Consider the following 16,811-nt stretch of genomic DNA (forward strand, 5'->3'; position numbering starts at 1 on the left):
CCTGGGGACCCACCCTGCGCGCTCAGGGCTCAGGACAGGCCTCTCTGCCTCCCGAAGGAGCACACATGCTTTCCCCTCAGCAACGCCTGGTCTCTGGCCCAGGGGCTCAGGAGAGGGGAGGACAAACAGCAGGAGCCAGGGGTGAGCTTGGGGCCCCTAATCCCTCCAGCCCCTCCCTGACCCCAGTGGACTCATCCCCTGCTGCTGGCCTTTCCTGAAGTATTCCTAGAAGGCAGGAGAGACCAGGGGACAACTGGGCTCAGCCACCCTGCCAGCCCCTGGTCAGGCCCACTTTCCTCAAACTGCAGGCAGCCAGCCAGCCTGGACCTCTCCAAACGGCAGCTTATGTTGGTCCACAGTTCCTTCCTGGCCACAGTCCATGCCCAGACCTCAGAGAAGACCATTGAGTGACACCCCTAGGAACCCCAGGAAAGATGCAGCCCAGAGGGCAGGCATGGTCACCCTGACTAGTGTCCCTGGGCCCTGACCCTCCCATCTTTGACTGCATGCAGCCTCCAAGAATTAGGCAGATCTCAAATGACTGCCTCCTGATGGGTTAACACCTTTGCCAAGAAGAACTGCAGCTTAGGAGAATTAACTCCTCTAGGAATCCTTTCCCAAGACCAGTTCCTGCCTGTGCCCTGGGGCCCAGCTTTGGGGATCAGCACAGTGGGAGCAGCTAACCCAGATCCCACAGCAGCTCTCTGAACCCTGAGGGAGCCCCACCCCCAGGCAGTACAACAGAGATGGATTTCTACATTTTATTCCCACAAGGTAGCCAAGGTGGGGCACGGAGCCAAGCCCACGGAGCCACAGGACCTTCCTCTGGCAGGTGCACGCCAGGTTCTCAGGCCCGCCCCACCAGCAAGGCTGGTTTGCAGGCGGGCCATCATAGTTGCCAGGTAGAAGGCTCTGGGGGCGTGGGCAGAGGCTCGGCAGGGGCACAGCTTGTGGGGCTAGAGATAGCAGGGCAGGTCCTTCTCTATCACCTGTAGGGAAAGGTGGGTAAGGGGTGGCCCCTCCCAGGGCCCCCACCAGGCTGGCTCCCCAGAAGGCACCTACCAGGGGCTCCTCCATGGGACCATACCGCTTCACCACACAGCCGTTCTTGTCTATGAGGAACTGAGAAAAGAGGCCTGTGTTGGTAGGGGCAGGGCCTGGCAAGCTACCAAGCCCTTGACCCCTCCCACTGCCCTCACCTTGGTGAAGTTCCACTTGATGGCGCTACAACAGAAGCAAAAGGAGGTCAGGGATCAGCAAATGACCAGACTGCAGGCCCCACCCCCAGGAGCCACTCACTTTCCCAGCATGCCCCTCCCCTTGGGCTGGACTTTCATCCACTTCCACAGCGGGTGGGCATCCTCCCCGTTCACGCAGATCTTGCTGTACATGTCGAATTTGACATTATAGCTAGCGGCAAACTCCTTGATCTCCTCGTTGGTCCCTGGCTCCTGCAGTGGTAACAGAGGTGTGGGCGACAGGCACCCCAGGCCCTGTCCAGGTCCAAAGTCTTCTGACAGGGGTTGGGCAGTGACGCACCTGCCTCCCAAACTGGTTGCAGGGAAAAGCCAGGATCCGTAAACCGCACTCAGCATATCGGGCGTGCAGGTCGACTAGCTGAGTATAGTTTACGTCGGTTTTGCCTCACTGGGTGGCCACATTGGTGACGATGCACACAAAGCCCCTAGAGTGGGTGAGCAGTGGTCAGGAGAGGTCAGCGGCTCCTCTCTGGGTGGACCCTGCACCCCCAAGGGCAGGTACCCACTTGTACTTGTCCAGGCAAACCATATGCCCGTCGATGTCCTTGGCTGAGAAGTCATGCATGGAGCGACAGCAGCGCCAGTCATCGTGGGACGCACACTGCAAGGCAAGGGGGGCTGAGCAGCATCAGGTCTGCGCAGCCAGAACCCACCGGGTCCTCTCAGGAGGAAGGGATTCCCGACAGGCCAGTGCGGAGGAAACCGGGGGCCCGGGGGCACGAAAAGGTCAGGGCTCTTTCTCCTCCATGGTGCTCACGAGGGGCTACAGGAGACCGACACTGAGGTGGGAGGACGGTTCGATACCCCAAAGTTGCCACGACAGCGACGGAGGGAAGTTCGCATTCCTGGATGGTAGCCTGCACCTCCAGCTCAGGGCTGCAGGGACAGGGGTCCATCGACGGGAGACGCGTTCTTCGGCGCCAGCATACGCCGGCCTAGCGCCGCCAGGGCGCCGGCCCTGCTGCCTGCCTACAGCAGCTTGGGGAGGGAGCCCCCGGCTGCAAAGCATGCCTGGCAGTCTGGGCCCACCAACCGCCAGGCCGGGACAAAGGGCAGGTGGCCAGAGAGCCCAGCCACCGACTGTGACGCACTGCGCAGGCCGGGCGCAGGCCCGGCACTGGGCGGGTGGGGCGCGCGGCGGAGCGTGACCGGAGCCCAGCCCGTGGGGCGTCCCGTGGGCCCCGCCGCCGCTGCCCCTGCTCTGCCAGGGGGCGCCACCCGAGGCCCGAGCTCTTCCTCGTCCCAACACCTACACCCGCCAGGGCTGAATGCCCCCGCACCCTGGCCCCACCTCCAGCCCCGATCTTGGCCCGCAGTCCCGGAAACTGACCCGACCCCGATCCGCCGTCCCGGACAGACCCCCTCCCGGCGGACGCCCCCTCCCCCGGCTGACGACGACCACCCGACGCTCCGGCCCGCGGCCGTGATCCCGCGCGAACTCTAACGGCCCCAGCCGGCAGGCGGACGCGGCACTCACCATGGTACCGGCCAAGCCGGGAGCAGCCAGGGCACCGCACAAAAGGGCTGGCTTCAGCAGGCGGCTAAAGCGGCTCAGGCGGCCCAGGATCATCGCGGCGGCGGCCAGAGCCAGCGGCTCCTCCCCTCGCTCAGCCGGCCAATGGACGTGCGCCGGCCAATCTCGCCGGCCCACCCTCGGTCCCGCCCACCAGTACTCTCATTGGTCATTCGCATCGGCGCTGCAGACACGCGCCAGAACCAGCCAATGGCAGTCCGCAGTGAGGTGGAAGGGGGCGGGGCGGAGCCTCTGGGTGTTTGTTGCGGTCAGTGACTGCGCATGCTCAAAGGTTAGAGCTGGGGCCGGAGCCGCGTCCACGCGGGCTGCGGACAGTTATCCGGGCGGTTGCAGGTAGCGGGGCGCTTGGCCGTAGCGCTTCAGCATCCGCCAGTCCGGGGAATTCGAAATAGTAGAAAAGGCACCCCCGAAAAAAAGTCTTTCGGAGGCAGGGCATTTTAGTATGGACAAAGTCTAGCCGGTGCAGGGGCCCGGTCGGGCGGGGACGGGGTCGCGGGCCTCTCACGCGCGCGCACGGCGCCTGCCCCTGGAGGGCAAATCTTTGGGATTTGCTTGTGCCTTAAGCACGTGCCCCGGCATCAGCTGGGAGCGTTGACCCCAGAGATCTGAGGGAGAAGTCAGGAATGGCTGGAAAGGAGACGTCAAGAAAGGACAAGGAAATAAGATTTAGTTCAGAAGTTCCGCATACTTTTCCAGGCCTGCCACTCCCAAATTCCTGGGAGATTTGTAAATCTTAAATCATCTGTAAATCCATTTTCGCATACTTTGTGCACCGTTAATTAAACGCCAATATTTAGATTAAGAGAGGTATATTTTGAGCCACCTATAATTATAAGGGACTTTCCAGTGTTGCCTATTGATAAGATAATGGAGGCTACGCCAGTCTAAGGACCCTGAGAACTGCCGGACCCTAGTGTACCCCCTTGTGATCACCCAACTGATGCCATCTCCACATTTCCCAAGCCCATCTTCACCAATTTCCTTTAAAAGAAAAGCTGGGACCCAAAAAACGCTGCCTGATGTGGGCGATATGTGGGCGATGGCCTGCTGCTCACAGCCTCTGGCCGTGATGAGGCTCCTTTCTCTCCAAGTCCTGTAAGTCAAAGACCCTACTGTCCTGAGCCAGCTCCAGCATCTGCCCTGGGGCTGCTCAGGCAGCATAGTCCCCAGCTGTGGGTACTGAGGACACTGGCCTGAGGCTCCTGCTCCGGTGCCTTGTCCCTGCTGGACAGTGTTGGCTGCTGCTACAAAGCAAGACCCAGCCCCTTCCTGGGCACCGAGCTGAGAGCTCCCTCAGCCAGTTTGTCCACCCAGGACTGGCCGCTGCTTGTGTGTCCCTCGAGGTCTCACTTGAGCTGGTACCATTTGGGGGAGGTCTTGGGAGACCTGGGCCTGCCAGCCAGATGCCAGAACCCGGCTGGCACGAACTTTTCACCAGGCTCTCTCCAGCTAGGCCAGGAGTTTTGAGACTGGCTGCTTGGCAGAGTCCCCTTGTCCCTGTCTCACCAGCCACCTCCCTTCTCAGGAAGTCCCCCATTTCCTCCAGCCCTGGGAGAGTGCTGGGACACAGCAGCGTGGCCACACTGTGAGACCCTGGGCAGCTGTCTCCAGCTTTGCTCTTTCACCGTTACTTAACTGTACTTTGCCATAAACACCAAGAAGCTTGTTTACTTGTGGTTGCCAGAAAAACAGCTCCGGGCGGTGCCCTCAGGGTGGGGACCTGAGGGACTTCACTGTGTTCCTGACTTGGTGCCAACTGCAATAAGAGCAGGAGGTGGAAGAGGGGGTGTGGGGACTGGAGGCCAGTGGCCGGTCGGGGAACTGCACCCCAGGCACTGGGATGGATTTGTGTCTGGACTTTCCCAGCTTCTCCCCTAGGATCTCACTTCACTGGTGAGAAAATGAGTCTGGGGATCGTCTCAAGGAAGTTCTTCTATAGCAGCAGAGTTCCTGGTGGTCCCACAGCAGCTCCAGGAGGAAGGACAGGGACTGTGGCCCAATGCGTGGATTGACTTGGTAGTACTGGGGCTTAACCCAGGGTGCTCTAACCCTGAGCCACATTCCCAGGCCTTTTTAGTTTTAGACAGGGTCTCACTAAGTTGCCCAGGCTGGCCTCAAACTTGTGATCCTCCTGCCTCAGCCTCCAAAGTTGCTGGGATTCCAAGCATGTGCCAGCCAGCCTGATTAGCCCCAGCAACTTAACAAGGCCTCGTCTCAAAATGAAAGGGTTGGTGGTGTGGCTCAGTGGTAGAGTGCTGGCCTAACACATAATGAGACCCTGGATCCATCCCAGAATCAACTGAAAGGAAAGTGACCATGACACTGTGCGTGACCAAGAGATCTTTATTGTGGTGTTGTCTTGATTAACAGGGAAGGGAGAGAAAAGAGAGAAAGAGAGCAGGGAAAGAGAGAGAAGAGCGAGAGAGCAAAGCAAGGCGGGGTGGCATCAGCACACGCGCAAAGCCAGAGGGTTTTTTTTTCTAATTTTTTCTTAGTTGAAGATGGACGTAACACCTTTGTTTATTTTTATGTGGTGCTGAGGATCAAACCCTGTGCCTCACATGTGCGAGGCAAGCGCTCTGCCACTGAGCCAACCCCAGCCCCAAGAGAGAGAGTTGTTTTTTTTTTTTTTTTAAGAGACAGAATTTTTTTTTTTAATATTTATTTTTTAGTTTTCGGCCGCCCGCCTGCCAGGCGAGCGTGCTACCGCTTGAGCCACATCCCCAGCCCGAGAGAGAGTTTTTATAGCCAAAATCTAATGGGGTCTCTGGGTCTGCAAGCTGCCTTGTTGGCATACAGTGATTGGATCACACAGTAGTTGCTAAGGGTGTCATCTTCTGCCCTCAGGCAGACCGGAAAGGGGCTAGTTTCCCTGGCACCAGACAGGTGGGGGGTCAGGTGTTCAGCCCACCCTGCAGCTAACATCAACAAAAATTAAAAAAAAAAAAGAAGAAGAAGAAGAAGACCTGTCCCCATGAACAGTTACCCTCAGCCCCTCCCAGCCCCAGGCACCCATGAATCCGCACCCTGTCTCTGGACTTGCCTGGACATTCCTGTGTGACCTTGTATGTCTGGCCTCGTTCATGTCACGGCTGGACTGTGTTCTTCTGTGACCCGCCACACACTTACCCTTCATCTCTTGGTGGACCCTGCCTGCCAGCTGTGTGATGCTGCGTAAGGTTCTACGTGGGTCCATGTGCGCCTGCTCTGGGTGTCCACCTGGTGTGCGGCTGCTGTGTCCTACAGGGACTCTGATCTCTGTTTAAGGGCATGCTGGACTGTCTTCCAAATGGCCCTGCGATCTTCTGTTCCCGCTGCCCCTGGTGTGGATCTGTAATGCCATAGACCTCCAGGAGCCGAATCCGATGCAATCACACAAGAGTCTTTATTGCAAGCTCGAGTCTGGACTCACAACCGTTCCCGACACATCGGTCCCAGGGAGTGAGCCCCAACCCTTAGTTCAGTGAGGATTTATAGGTTTTGGGGGGGATACTCTGTGCATCACAACATCATACGGCAAATCATTTCACACTGCGGGAAAATCAAGTCTTCACGTAGATTAGCATATTCACTGTCGGGAACCAGTCGGATAGGGGTGATTGATTAGTTCAAGTGGTGGATACGTGTGAACTGATGGGTTTGGGCTGGGGGGGGCTGTTTGCATGAGTATCTGTGCTCAACTGCAGGGTGGCCTAATGTTATCAATCACCGAAACTAGGCCTCAAGCCTTCTTGGTTGTAGTTGGACATAACACCCTTATTTTTATGTGGTGTGGAGGATGGAACCCAGGGCCTTGCACTTGCTAGGCGAGCGAGCGAGCGAGCGCTCTACCGCTGAGCCACCACCCCAGTCCTCCAGCATTCTTTTGGTCTTTTCAGGAACTTGCATTTGCTAAGTCCAGGACATATGACAAATGACTCAGCAGGGTGGCCATGTGCCTAGGAACGCTGGGTCATTCCCCCCCCCACCTGAGGACAGGCCCTCCTCTGAGGTAGCCGCTGTTTTTTTTTTAAAAATGGAGTCACATCAGTTCCAGGCCTGATTTCTGGCCTTGTCTTTGCCAGAGAGGGCAGGGGTGTGAAGCACCAGGATGTGAGCCCAGGTCACTGTCATCCGTGTGGTGGGCCCTGCCAGCCTCTTGGGGCCCTGTGGCCCACAAGCTCCTGGGGAACCCACCTCCGTTCCCAGTCCTGCTTCCTTGCCTCCTGGTGTCCTGTAGGCCAGCAGGAGGACTCCTCAGGTGCCCCATTTCACACACTCCTGGCCCTCATCTGCTGCCCACCCCACCCCCACCCTCTCCTTGCCCTGCTCCACTCTGCATCTGCCCACACAGGACTCCTTTCCTCCCGGAACCCTGCCCTGCACAGGCTTGGAGCTCCTTCCTGGGAGCTGAGGCCTGCTCCCTGGCATCTCCCTCAGGGTCCATAGGAGCCCCACATTCATCACACCATGCCCCTTTCCCATGCCACGCCCATTTCCCATCTGTCCCTACACCTGTCCCCCAGGTCTGCCACCTGTCAGGGCAGCTTTGTCCTCCCCATCTCTCTCCCTCTCTCAAATCTCACTGCTCCATCCATCTGCAAACCCTGTGGGCTCTGAGGAACGTTCCCCTTGCTGATCCAAGTAGGAGCCACCCCTACCAATGGCCAGGATGCCTCCCTGCTCTCTGCTCCTGCCCTGGCTCCCACAGATCTGTTACCAGCACAGTAGCTCCAGACACGGCACGCTGAAAAGAAAACCCGAGCTGTCCTTCCACCCCGAAGGGCGCGCAGCACCTGCCCCACCTGAGCAGGACCTCCTCTACCCCTCCTTGCACAGGCCTCCAGGCTGCCAGGCAGACAGGTCCAGCCTCAGGGCCTTTGCCCATATTGTTCTCTGGCCTGACACACCCTCCTCCAGACACCTGGGCTCCCTCCCACCTTCCAGTGCTGGAATCTGCCCTCCACTGTTCTTTGGCCAGTGCTCCAGGCAGCCCCTTCCCTAGTTCCCTGAGCCTTCTCCACTTCCTCCCCACCCAGGGCCCCCAAAAGGCTTCAGCATTTAAACAGCACACGCATGGCTCTTCCCTGGGCTCTACCTGCAACACAAGGGGCGCAAGGCCCATTTTGTTCCCTGCCCCTGTGGCTGCTCAGCAAAGTACCTGAGAGGTCACTGACAGCCTCAAGGTGGAGGACACAGGAAGAGCGGGGTGTGCAGCCCTCCTTCACCACTGGGGTGGGTACAGGGTGTGTAAAGATGCAAACAAAACTGAGTTAAAACCTGAGTAAACCTCCACCTTCACTCGCTGTGTTAGTTTTCTATCATTGTGACAAAAACCCTGAGAAAAATAGCTTTGTGGAGGAAAGATTTATTTTGGCTTGTTCTCAGAGGCTTCATTGCATGTTTGGATGGCTCCAAAGCAGAAACATCATGGTGGAAGGGTATGGCAGAGGAAAGCTGCTCATCTCATGGCAGCAGAGAGCAGACAGGGCCAGGGACAAGATACACCCTTCCAGCCAGGCGTGGTGATGCATGCCTGTAATCTCAGTGACTTGGGAGGCTGAGGCAGGAAAACTGAAAATTCAAAGCCAGCCTCAGCAATTTAACAAGAACCTAAGCAACAAGACCCTGTCTCAAAAAAGTGCTAGGGTTGTGGCTCAGTGGTAAAGCACTCCTCGGTTAAATCTCTATTGCCCCCCAGAATTATTATTTAAATATATATATTTAAATATGTGTGTATATATACATATGCGTATGTTAAGTGTGCACTTACGGGTGCCCTTCCAAAACACATCCTGGTGACCTATTTTTCCTCCAACTAGGTTCCACCACCTCCAACATTCCATTCAGTTATAAATCCCTCCATGGATTAATCTGGTGAAGCCAAAGCCTGCATGATCCGACTCTGACCACTTGCCAAAGCCTCACCTCTGGACATGCGCACTGGGACCTCAGCTTCTGGGAGACTTTGCAGCTTGCTATGTGGAACACCGCCACTCCCCCTGTTGGCAGCTCACCACGGCCGAGGTGGCCTAGGTGGTTTGCAGGAACTTAGAGGTCGTTTAAACTTGTTGGAACCAGGGCTCCTTCCTGTGGGTCTGTGCAGGTATATGACCTTCACTTTTGACATCACCTCCGCTCCAGTGGAGCGTACTAATCCCACCACTGCTTCCTCGGAGGAGCCGAGGGTTTATTTTCCAGTGTCTTATTGTGGTGCTGGGGATGCAGCTAGGGGCCTGGAGCCCTCAGCTAGGAAGGGCTCTTAGGCCGAGCCACATCCCCAGGCGAGCCGTGAAGCCTCATGACCAGCAGAGACCCCCCTCGACTTCACCTTTCCTTCCTCCCGGCTGCTCGGTGCCCCCGGCCACCCTGTGTCCAGAGCCCTAGCCCCAGCTTTGGGGAGGTGGCTTTGACTGGGGGCTCCGGCCTGTGGATGGCCGGCGAATGGACCCTTTCGCAAAACCCGTGCTTTCAGTGGTTGGCGCGGCGCCGCGGGGAAACGTGCCTTCGGAGCATGGAGGACGGGCCGAGGGGGCCCGGGCTGGGCTAGGCGCGGGCTCCAGGACGGCCGAGCGGGAGTACTTCACCAGCCCCTGGGGCGACCCCGGGCCCTTCTCGGGGTGCTCAGTTCACCCCTAGGACAGGGACATCCTATTACTAACATGGCACAAAGAGGGAAACAGTGGGGACGTGGATGTCGCACGAGCCCAACGAGGAGACCAAGTGCAGTGGGGTGCCCGGATCCCTGCTCCGGCCTCGGCTTTCGGCCCGCTCCCGGGATTCTTCTTTCTGGCCACACCCCAGCCCTCCTCGGCATTTTATTTAGAGTCAGAGTCTCACTGAGCTGCTCGGGGCCTCGCTGAGGCTGAGGCTGGCTTTGACCTCTGGAGCCTCTGGCCGCAGCCTCCCGAGCAGCTAGGATTTGGGGAAGAGCGCCACCGCGCCCGCCCCGCTCCCCGGGGACTCTCAACCGCCGCCCCGGGGCAGGAGTGGAGCGGAAACTCGCACTCCCCGGAGGCCTGGCGGCCAAAGCCGCAGAACTCCGGAGGCGGGTCTCGGCGCAGCCAGCCACCGCCCTCGGAGGGCTCGGGCTGCCCTGAGCGCTGCCGGTCGCGCAGGTCTTTTCGTTCAGGCGTTCGCCGACGACAGACCCGCGCGGGGACCGGCGGTGGGGCCTGCGGGGCGCTGGGCGCCGGCGGAGTTCGCGTGGGTCCTGCTGGGCGCCTGCGCGGTGGGCTGGCCTGCGCGCGGCGGCGCCATGGACGACGAGGAAGAGACCTACCGGCTCTGGAAGATCCGGAAGACCATCATGCAGGCAAGCAGCGCGAGGACGCCCGGTCCTGCCCGCGTGCCCGCCGCTCCCCCGCCGTGGCGGCGCCCGCCCCCGTCCCTCGGAGGCCCGCCTGGGGTGCCCGGAGGAGGACCGGGCGCGCGGGGACCGGAGCGGGCGCCGCCGGCGGAGTCCAGGCCGCGCCCCTGCCGTGGTTTCTCCGGCACCGGGCACCGTCGCGGCGGGAGCCGAGGCCAGGCCGGGAGGAGGGCGCGGCTGGGTTGGCCTGCGCGGACTCTGGTTTGGAAAGCAGGTGAAGGCATCTGGCGTTCGCCTCCGGGTCGGGGAGTGCTGGCCCAGCGTGCACGCGAAAGGAGGGAGTCGGGGCGGGCGCGGGAGTGCCGGCAGGACGAGCCAGAGCCCGCCATCCTGGGCCCTGCCATTCCGGGTGAAGCCCCCTGCAGCCTTCTGCCCTGTCAGCACGGTCGCAGGAAGCCGCACCTGTCGCCTCCCTGCCTCACGTGGCTTTGCAGAGGGGTCAGGAGGACTGGCTGCAACTGCTTGGGTTGGTTCCCAGCCAGATTCCTGCCAGACTGGGTTAAGGGGGTCAAGGCTGGAGGTCTCTGGGAGCCTCTGGGACTGCTCTGGTGCCATCACAGGGGGTCGCAGTGGCTAGTTATGTGGCACCCTCTAAATGCTCAGCCAGTTTGGGATTACTACTACCCCTGTGCCACCGCCACATTCAGCTGTGTTTGTCCACTCAGGTCATGAGCTCTTGTTTGCTAAGATGCTTGGGCAGGGTCATCACTTGGCTCTTTCTCCTAGCAGCTGTGCCATGACCGTGGCTACCTGGTGACCCAGGATGAGCTGGACCAGACATTGGAGGAGTTCAAAGCCCAGTTTGGGGATAAGCCGAGTGAAGGACGGCCGCGCCGCACAGACCTCACCGTGCTGGTGGCACACAATGATGACCCCACTGATCAGATGTTCGTCTTTTTCCCAGGTGGGGGCCTGTGCTGGTCCATGGCAAGTGTCCCCAAGGGGGTATGGTTCTGATGTAGTCACCTAGACACCACCTCAGGCACTGGTTCATAGCACCCTCTAAGTCCTTGTGGTTCCCGTCCCCCCCCCCTTCCCCATCTCTTTCTGAACTGTGTTCTCAACCCTTGAGGCCCCCAGCCTCCCATGACATCAGCTCTGCATGTGTCTTCCCCCTTCCCCACCTGGAGGGAAAGTACAGGCCCAACTCAGCCAGGCAGACAGGCCTCGTCCCTGGAGCCCATGTGCCACTTCCCTTTGTCCCACCCAGGTGCTGCAGGGCTCCTGCCCTGCCCTCCTTCCCCTAGGACCCTTCCCTTAATGCTTTTTAAAAATTTTTTATGGTACTGGACCCAGGAGTGCTTAACCACTGACCTTTATCCTCAGGCTTTTTTTTTTTCCTCCTCTGGTGACAGGATCTCACTAAGTTACCTAGGCTTCCCTGGAACTTGTGTTCCTCTAGCCTTAGTCTCCTGAGTAGCTGGATGCTGGGTATGTCCTTCTGCCCAGCAGGGTGCCTCACAAGGCTCTCCTGTGTGAGTTTTAATCTCTTCCTAAGTGTGACTCAATACCCACTCTGATTACCTCACTGTATCCTAACCGCTTCTTTAAAAATGTTGATTCCAAGTACGGTTACAACTTTGAGGTTCTGGGGCTGGGGCTTCAGCATATGAAGGGGCACAGTCCAGTCCTATTGCTGCCATCAGTGGGTCAGGTGAGAGCAGAGGCTGTGGCTGGACAAAACATGGACAACCCTACGTCCCTGTGCCGATTGGCCCCTGGGCTCCTGGGCCTCCCAGTACTCAGGTGGCAGGCCTGTGCCCTGTCAGCAGACTCTCACCATGTGAACACCCAGCTTCTATCTCTTGGGCTCCCAGAACCAAACGTCAGGAAGGGACCTGCCAGGTCCAGTGGGACTTGATGCCCTGGTGGTGTTGAGGCAGCCAGCCCCCGCCCTGGATCCTGCAGTTCAGGTCTTGCCTTGCAAGTAGGGACCTTGAGGCCCCAAAAGGAGCAGCGACTGGACTGAAGCCGGCTAGTCGGCGTACCCTAGGCGGTGAGGGCAGGCTCCCAGCAGTGTGCCCTTGCACATCTGTTTCAGAGGAGCCCAAGGTGGGGATCAAGACCATTAAGGTTTACTGCCAGCGCATGCAAGAGGAGAACATCACCCGGGCCCTCATCGTGGTGCAGCAGGGCATGACACCCTCTGCCAAGCAGGTAGGCGTCCCACCTTTGTACCACCCAGGGGCTGGGTCAGTTCAGTCCCATGGAGGAAGTGGCTGAGTTTACAACAAATCCCAACCTTTTCTGCCTGCCTAACACCTCATTGCCCCTGCCTGCCACCCCCTTACTCCCTGCCAGAGACAGGCTTCGCCTGGGCACCCCCAACCAGGGTGGCCTCCCATCCCCGCATCTGGGATTTCAGCCCGGAGTCCTGATGTGACTGTGGGAACCAGGTTCTGTGTCCTGCTAGGACAGGGGTGGGCTCATCAGGAGGGGCTTGGGCCCCTGTGGCCTGCACAGGTGCCCTCATTCCTGGCATTTGGGTTGAATTGAGCTGAGCGTCATGGGGATCAGGTGGCCAGCACACTGCCTTTGTCCAGCCCGGGCTGTAGGGTTCACATAGTCGCATGGTACCTCTTCCATGGGGAGAAGTTGCCACGCCAGCTCTGAAGACACCCAAGAGGCAGCTGGACGGGTTGGGAGGGACCATGCCCTGTGACAGCCGGCATAGGCCAGAGGACACCACCTGGGTGCAGTGTGGAGGCACATGGGTAGACCCTGCAGCCTGAGGGGTGGAGTCAGGGCTGAGGCTGCTCATCCACAGCTACGTGTGACAACCCTGTCTCTTGCAGTCTCTGGTGGACATGGCCCCCAAGTACATCCTGGAGCAGTTCCTGCAGCAGGAATTGCTCATCAACATCACGGAGCACGAGGTGGGCCAGTGGGAGATGCAGGTGGGGTGCTGCTCATCAGCATGCTGGAGCAGGAGGTGGCCTGGTGGCGGGGAGTGGGGAGGATGGCAGGGTAGGCTTCCTACAGTGAGGCCTGGCCAGGGCAGCTTCTGCATCCAGGCGCCTGCTAAGGGTGTGGGTCCCAGGCCTGCCTGGGCCTGCAGGATAAGGGCTGGGAGCAGGCATCTCTTTCTGGGGGCCCCCGGGCCCTGTGCTGACAGCAGAGTAGAGAGAACCTAATGCAGCCGGGCACGGTGGCATAAGCTTGTAATCCCAGCGGCTGGGCGGGCTGAGGCAGGAGGATCACGAGTTCAAAGCCAGCCTCAGCAAAAAGCATGACATGAAGCAACTCAGTGAGACCCCGTTTCTAAATAAAATACAAAAAAAGGCTGGGGATGTGGCTCAGTGGTGAAGTGCCCCTGAGTTCAGTCTCCGGTACCAGGGGAAAAGAAGAAGAGAACCTAATGCAGTGACCATCTCCCAGGTTGCCCACAGCTTCAGTGTGGGTTCTTCACCCCTCCCCGTGTGCTCAGGGTGGTGGTGGGCTTTGTCTGGGTCCTGAAGTCTGGCAGCCCTGGTGGTGACTGATGGGCTCCTCTCTCCACAGCTGGTCCCAGAGCATGTGGTCATGACCAAGGAGGAGGTGACTGAGCTGCTGGCCCGGTAGTATCCTTGCAGGCACACCCCTGGCTCCTAGAGTCCCACCCCAACCCCAGATGGCCCTGCTGGGCTTTTCCTTGACCTGCTTCCCAGCAAACTCCGGGAGAACCAACTGCCCAGGATCCAGGCAGGGGACCCTGTGGCCCGCTACTTTGGGATAAAGCGAGGGCAGGTGAGAGACCTCTCAGGGGCAGGACGACCTTTGATGCTGCTCTGAACCTGCCTGCCGGGGACTTGGCTTTGTCCCTCCCACAGTCCTATCCCCTGCAGCCTGGAAGGGCCTTAGAACCACATTCCACACACCTTTTTAAAGCCACAGCAACTGGGGTCCAGAGAAGAGTAGCTCCTGGGCTTTTCAACAGGCATTGCCTGCCACCCTGTGCCGCTGCCATGGTGAGGCCCATTGTCCCCCAGCACCTGTCCCTGTGCTTCTGCAGGTGGTGAAGATCATCCGGCCCAGTGAGACTGCGGGCAGGTACATCACTTACCGGCTGGTGCAGTAGCCACGCAGCAGGTGAGATGGGTGGGAGGGGCCAGAGGCAGGGGATTCTCCCTGTGCTGGCCTCCAGGAAGGCTGTCACTCTGTCCTGGGACAAACCCTGCCTACTGCCCCCAGCTCAGACCCTACCTGGGCCTGTTCACTCCTGTTGCCCCAGACGCCCAGGAATTCAGGGGTGAACTACCCCCATATCACTTCTCCCCTGAGCTGTCCACTGTCAGGACGGTTCATCTTCAGGGCAGGCGAGAGGCAGAGCTTTGCAGGAGGGTGAGACGGGAGAGCCCTCCCGAGCTCCCTGGGCTACCTGTGTGCATGCTCATGGAGCAGGCCTGCCAGAGGCCCTGTGCTGCCCAGCAGGCACCCTGTGCTGCCCTGCATGCTCTCTTTGTTCCAGGTGCCTGACTCATTGAGGCCCTGCTCCTCGGTGCCCAGACCCCAGAGATGGCATGGGTGTATGTGACCACTGTCAGGGACACCCACCTACCTGCAGGGACCTACCCTCCTGCGTTCTGGAGGGCAGCAGTCTCTGCTTTACTTTATCTTCCTGGGGCGAGGACTCCTCTCATGGCCCGGCCGGCTCTGGCTGTGCCCCTGTGTGCTCTGGGCCCCATCTCCACCTGACACCTCCTGACTTCACCGAGGGCAAGGCTACGCCAGCTCCTTGGCAGGTTTCCTCTGTCAGAATGCTGTACGGCCTAAAAATAAAGGATATTTTAAGTAAATTTGACTGTTTGAAAAGCCAAGATGAATTGCCAGGCTTATGCAGGTGGCCTGCTCTGGGTGGAGCCTGGGGGCAGATGCTGCCTGTCCTGACCCCTGGGCTTGCTGTGCGCCTCTGCTTGAGCACCGGGTGAGCCTGTCTGCAGTGCCTGCACCCTGCTCGGCTGCTCCTCACACCTGGAAACAGGAGGTCAGGCTCTGCCTTTCCCGCTGACCTCGGGTGGCCTCTGACCACACAGGTGGAAAGCAGGCATTGGTGAATCTTCCCGCTGTGTCTGCGTTTGCGTTGGGTTCCTCAGTGCTGGGGATGAGACCCTCAGCCTGAGCTGCTGAGCATACGTGGTGCCACTGAGGGCCTGGCTGCAGATGGTGGACTCACTACTTCTTGATGTGCCACCGTCCCGTGTCTAGTTCTGAAACACTGTCACTCCAACGAGAAACCCGTCCCCTCCTAGCCCTGCACCCACAGGTCTACATCCTGCCTCTGGACTCTCCTGCATTGGGGGTCTCTTGTCACTGGGTCACGCTCTGTGGCCTCGCGTGTCTGGTTCTCATAGGGCATAAGGTCCTCAGGTCCATCCACGCTGCAGCTGTCACCTCGCTCCTGCTTGTGGCTGAGGACACTCCAGGTGTGCCTGGACCAGGCTGGGTGTCCCTTCACCTGGGACATTGACCTTGGGCTGTGCTGGCACTTGACTGTGGTGCAGAGCTGCTGAGGCCATCTGTGGGCAGATGTGTGGTGACAGGCTCTCGTTGCTCTGGGCATACACCAGGAGTGGCCGAGCTGGTAGGTGGCGCTCTGACCTGCTTGGCGGCTGCATGTCTCACCCCAGCCTGCACTGGGCCCTGGCTTCTCACCCTCACTGCTCACCGGCACCTCTTAATGCATACCTTTTTTTTTTTAATATATATTTTATTTTTAATTTTTTTTTAATGTTTTTTGGTTGTAACTGGACACAACACCTTTATTTTACTTATTTATCTTTATGTGGTGCTGAGGATGGAACCCAGGGCCTTGCAGGTGCTGAGCAGGTGTTCTACCTCTGAGTCCAACCCCAGGCCCTTCTTTGAGTGAAGCTCTCGTGGTAGATGTGAAGTGACTTGTTTGTAGATTTTGGTTCCTTATCAGATACGAGATTTGCAAAAACTCCTTTTCATGGCCCTGAAGTACCCACATGGTCACTTGTTTACAAGTGGGCCTTCCTGTACATTTAGATGGGGCCTAACTGCCCTGGACCGAAGAGGGTCTGGACCCGTCAGAGGCAGGGCCTCTCCTGGCCACCCTGAAGTGCTATTATGTGAAAACCCAGACACACCAGGGTCTGTTTGGAGGTTCCCTCTTTTCCAGGGATCGATTATGCCTTTAGCCTTATAGTATGTCCAACAGGTAGAGCAAGTGCCCCTTCTCTCCAAAAATAGACACGCTGCTTTTTAAAATCACCTTGCCTAATATGAGCCCGTCACTGCAGGAGGTCCCTGGAGCCCCCAGATCCAGAGGCAGGAAGCAGCAGGGGGGTACAGGAGTTGGGAGGCAGTGTGAGTCTGAGAAGGTAGAACGTTCCAGGGATGGATGGTGGGACAAGAGCTCAGATGCAGTCAGCCGCTGGGTGTGCCTCTTGATGCCAGCAAGACAAGGTGGGCTGAGGTGACTCAGTGGTGGACGCTTGTCTAGGCTGCACGAGACCCTGGGTCCATCCCCACTCAAGGGCCACAGGAAATGCTTCTGGCCTTGTGGGCCAGTGGGTTCCTGTCACCCTCCCTCGTCTTGACTTGTGGCAGTAGTGGTGGCCGTGGTAACCTAGACCCCGGCCTGCTGCCTGTCAAGAAGTCCCTGTGCCCTGCAGGCAGCTCAGTGCAGCTTCACGTAGGGTCTGGGGCTGCAGGTCCTGATGGCGGC

General features: G+C 58.8%; 2 protein-coding genes across 2 annotated transcripts; one reads left to right on the forward strand and one right to left on the reverse strand.

Moving 5' to 3' along the window:
- Positions 1-859: 859 nt before the first annotated feature.
- Gpx4 (glutathione peroxidase 4) lies at positions 860-2,859 on the reverse strand. The gene is made up of 7 exons (XM_026413957.2): positions 2,737-2,859; positions 1,766-1,860; positions 1,540-1,684; positions 1,300-1,451; positions 1,200-1,224; positions 1,063-1,122; positions 860-989 (listed from the first exon to the last, which is right to left on the reverse strand). The coding sequence occupies exons 1-7, from the start codon at positions 2,827-2,829 to the stop codon at positions 957-959; spliced, it is 603 nt and encodes a 200-aa protein (XP_026269742.1). The 5' UTR covers positions 2,830-2,859; the 3' UTR covers positions 860-956.
- Positions 2,860-9,978: 7,119 nt separating this feature from the next.
- On the forward strand, positions 9,979-14,916 carry Polr2e (RNA polymerase II, I and III subunit E). Its single transcript, XM_026413955.2, has 8 exons — positions 9,979-10,087; positions 10,871-11,045; positions 12,183-12,298; positions 12,937-13,017; positions 13,643-13,701; positions 13,789-13,867; positions 14,133-14,209; positions 14,589-14,916. The coding sequence occupies exons 1-7, from the start codon at positions 10,031-10,033 to the stop codon at positions 14,196-14,198; spliced, it is 633 nt and encodes a 210-aa protein (XP_026269740.1). The 5' UTR covers positions 9,979-10,030; the 3' UTR covers positions 14,199-14,209; positions 14,589-14,916.
- Positions 14,917-16,811: the final 1,895 nt, after the last annotated feature.

Source organism: Urocitellus parryii, chromosome 3 (assembly GCF_045843805.1).
Source record: "Urocitellus parryii isolate mUroPar1 chromosome 3, mUroPar1.hap1, whole genome shotgun sequence".
NCBI classification, from domain to species: Eukaryota; Metazoa; Chordata; class Mammalia; order Rodentia; family Sciuridae; genus Urocitellus; species Urocitellus parryii.

Coding starts and splice junctions, on each gene's coding strand:
- Polr2e (XM_026413955.2), top strand. CDS start 10,031: ATGGACGACGAGGAAGAGACCTACCGGCTCTGGAAGATCCGGAAGACC. Junction 11,046..12,182: donor GATGTTCGTCTTTTTCCCAG/GTGGGGGCCTGT, acceptor CATCTGTTTCAG/AGGAGCCCAAGGTGGGGATC. Junction 13,018..13,642: donor TCAACATCACGGAGCACGAG/GTGGGCCAGTGG, acceptor CTCTCTCCACAG/CTGGTCCCAGAGCATGTGGT.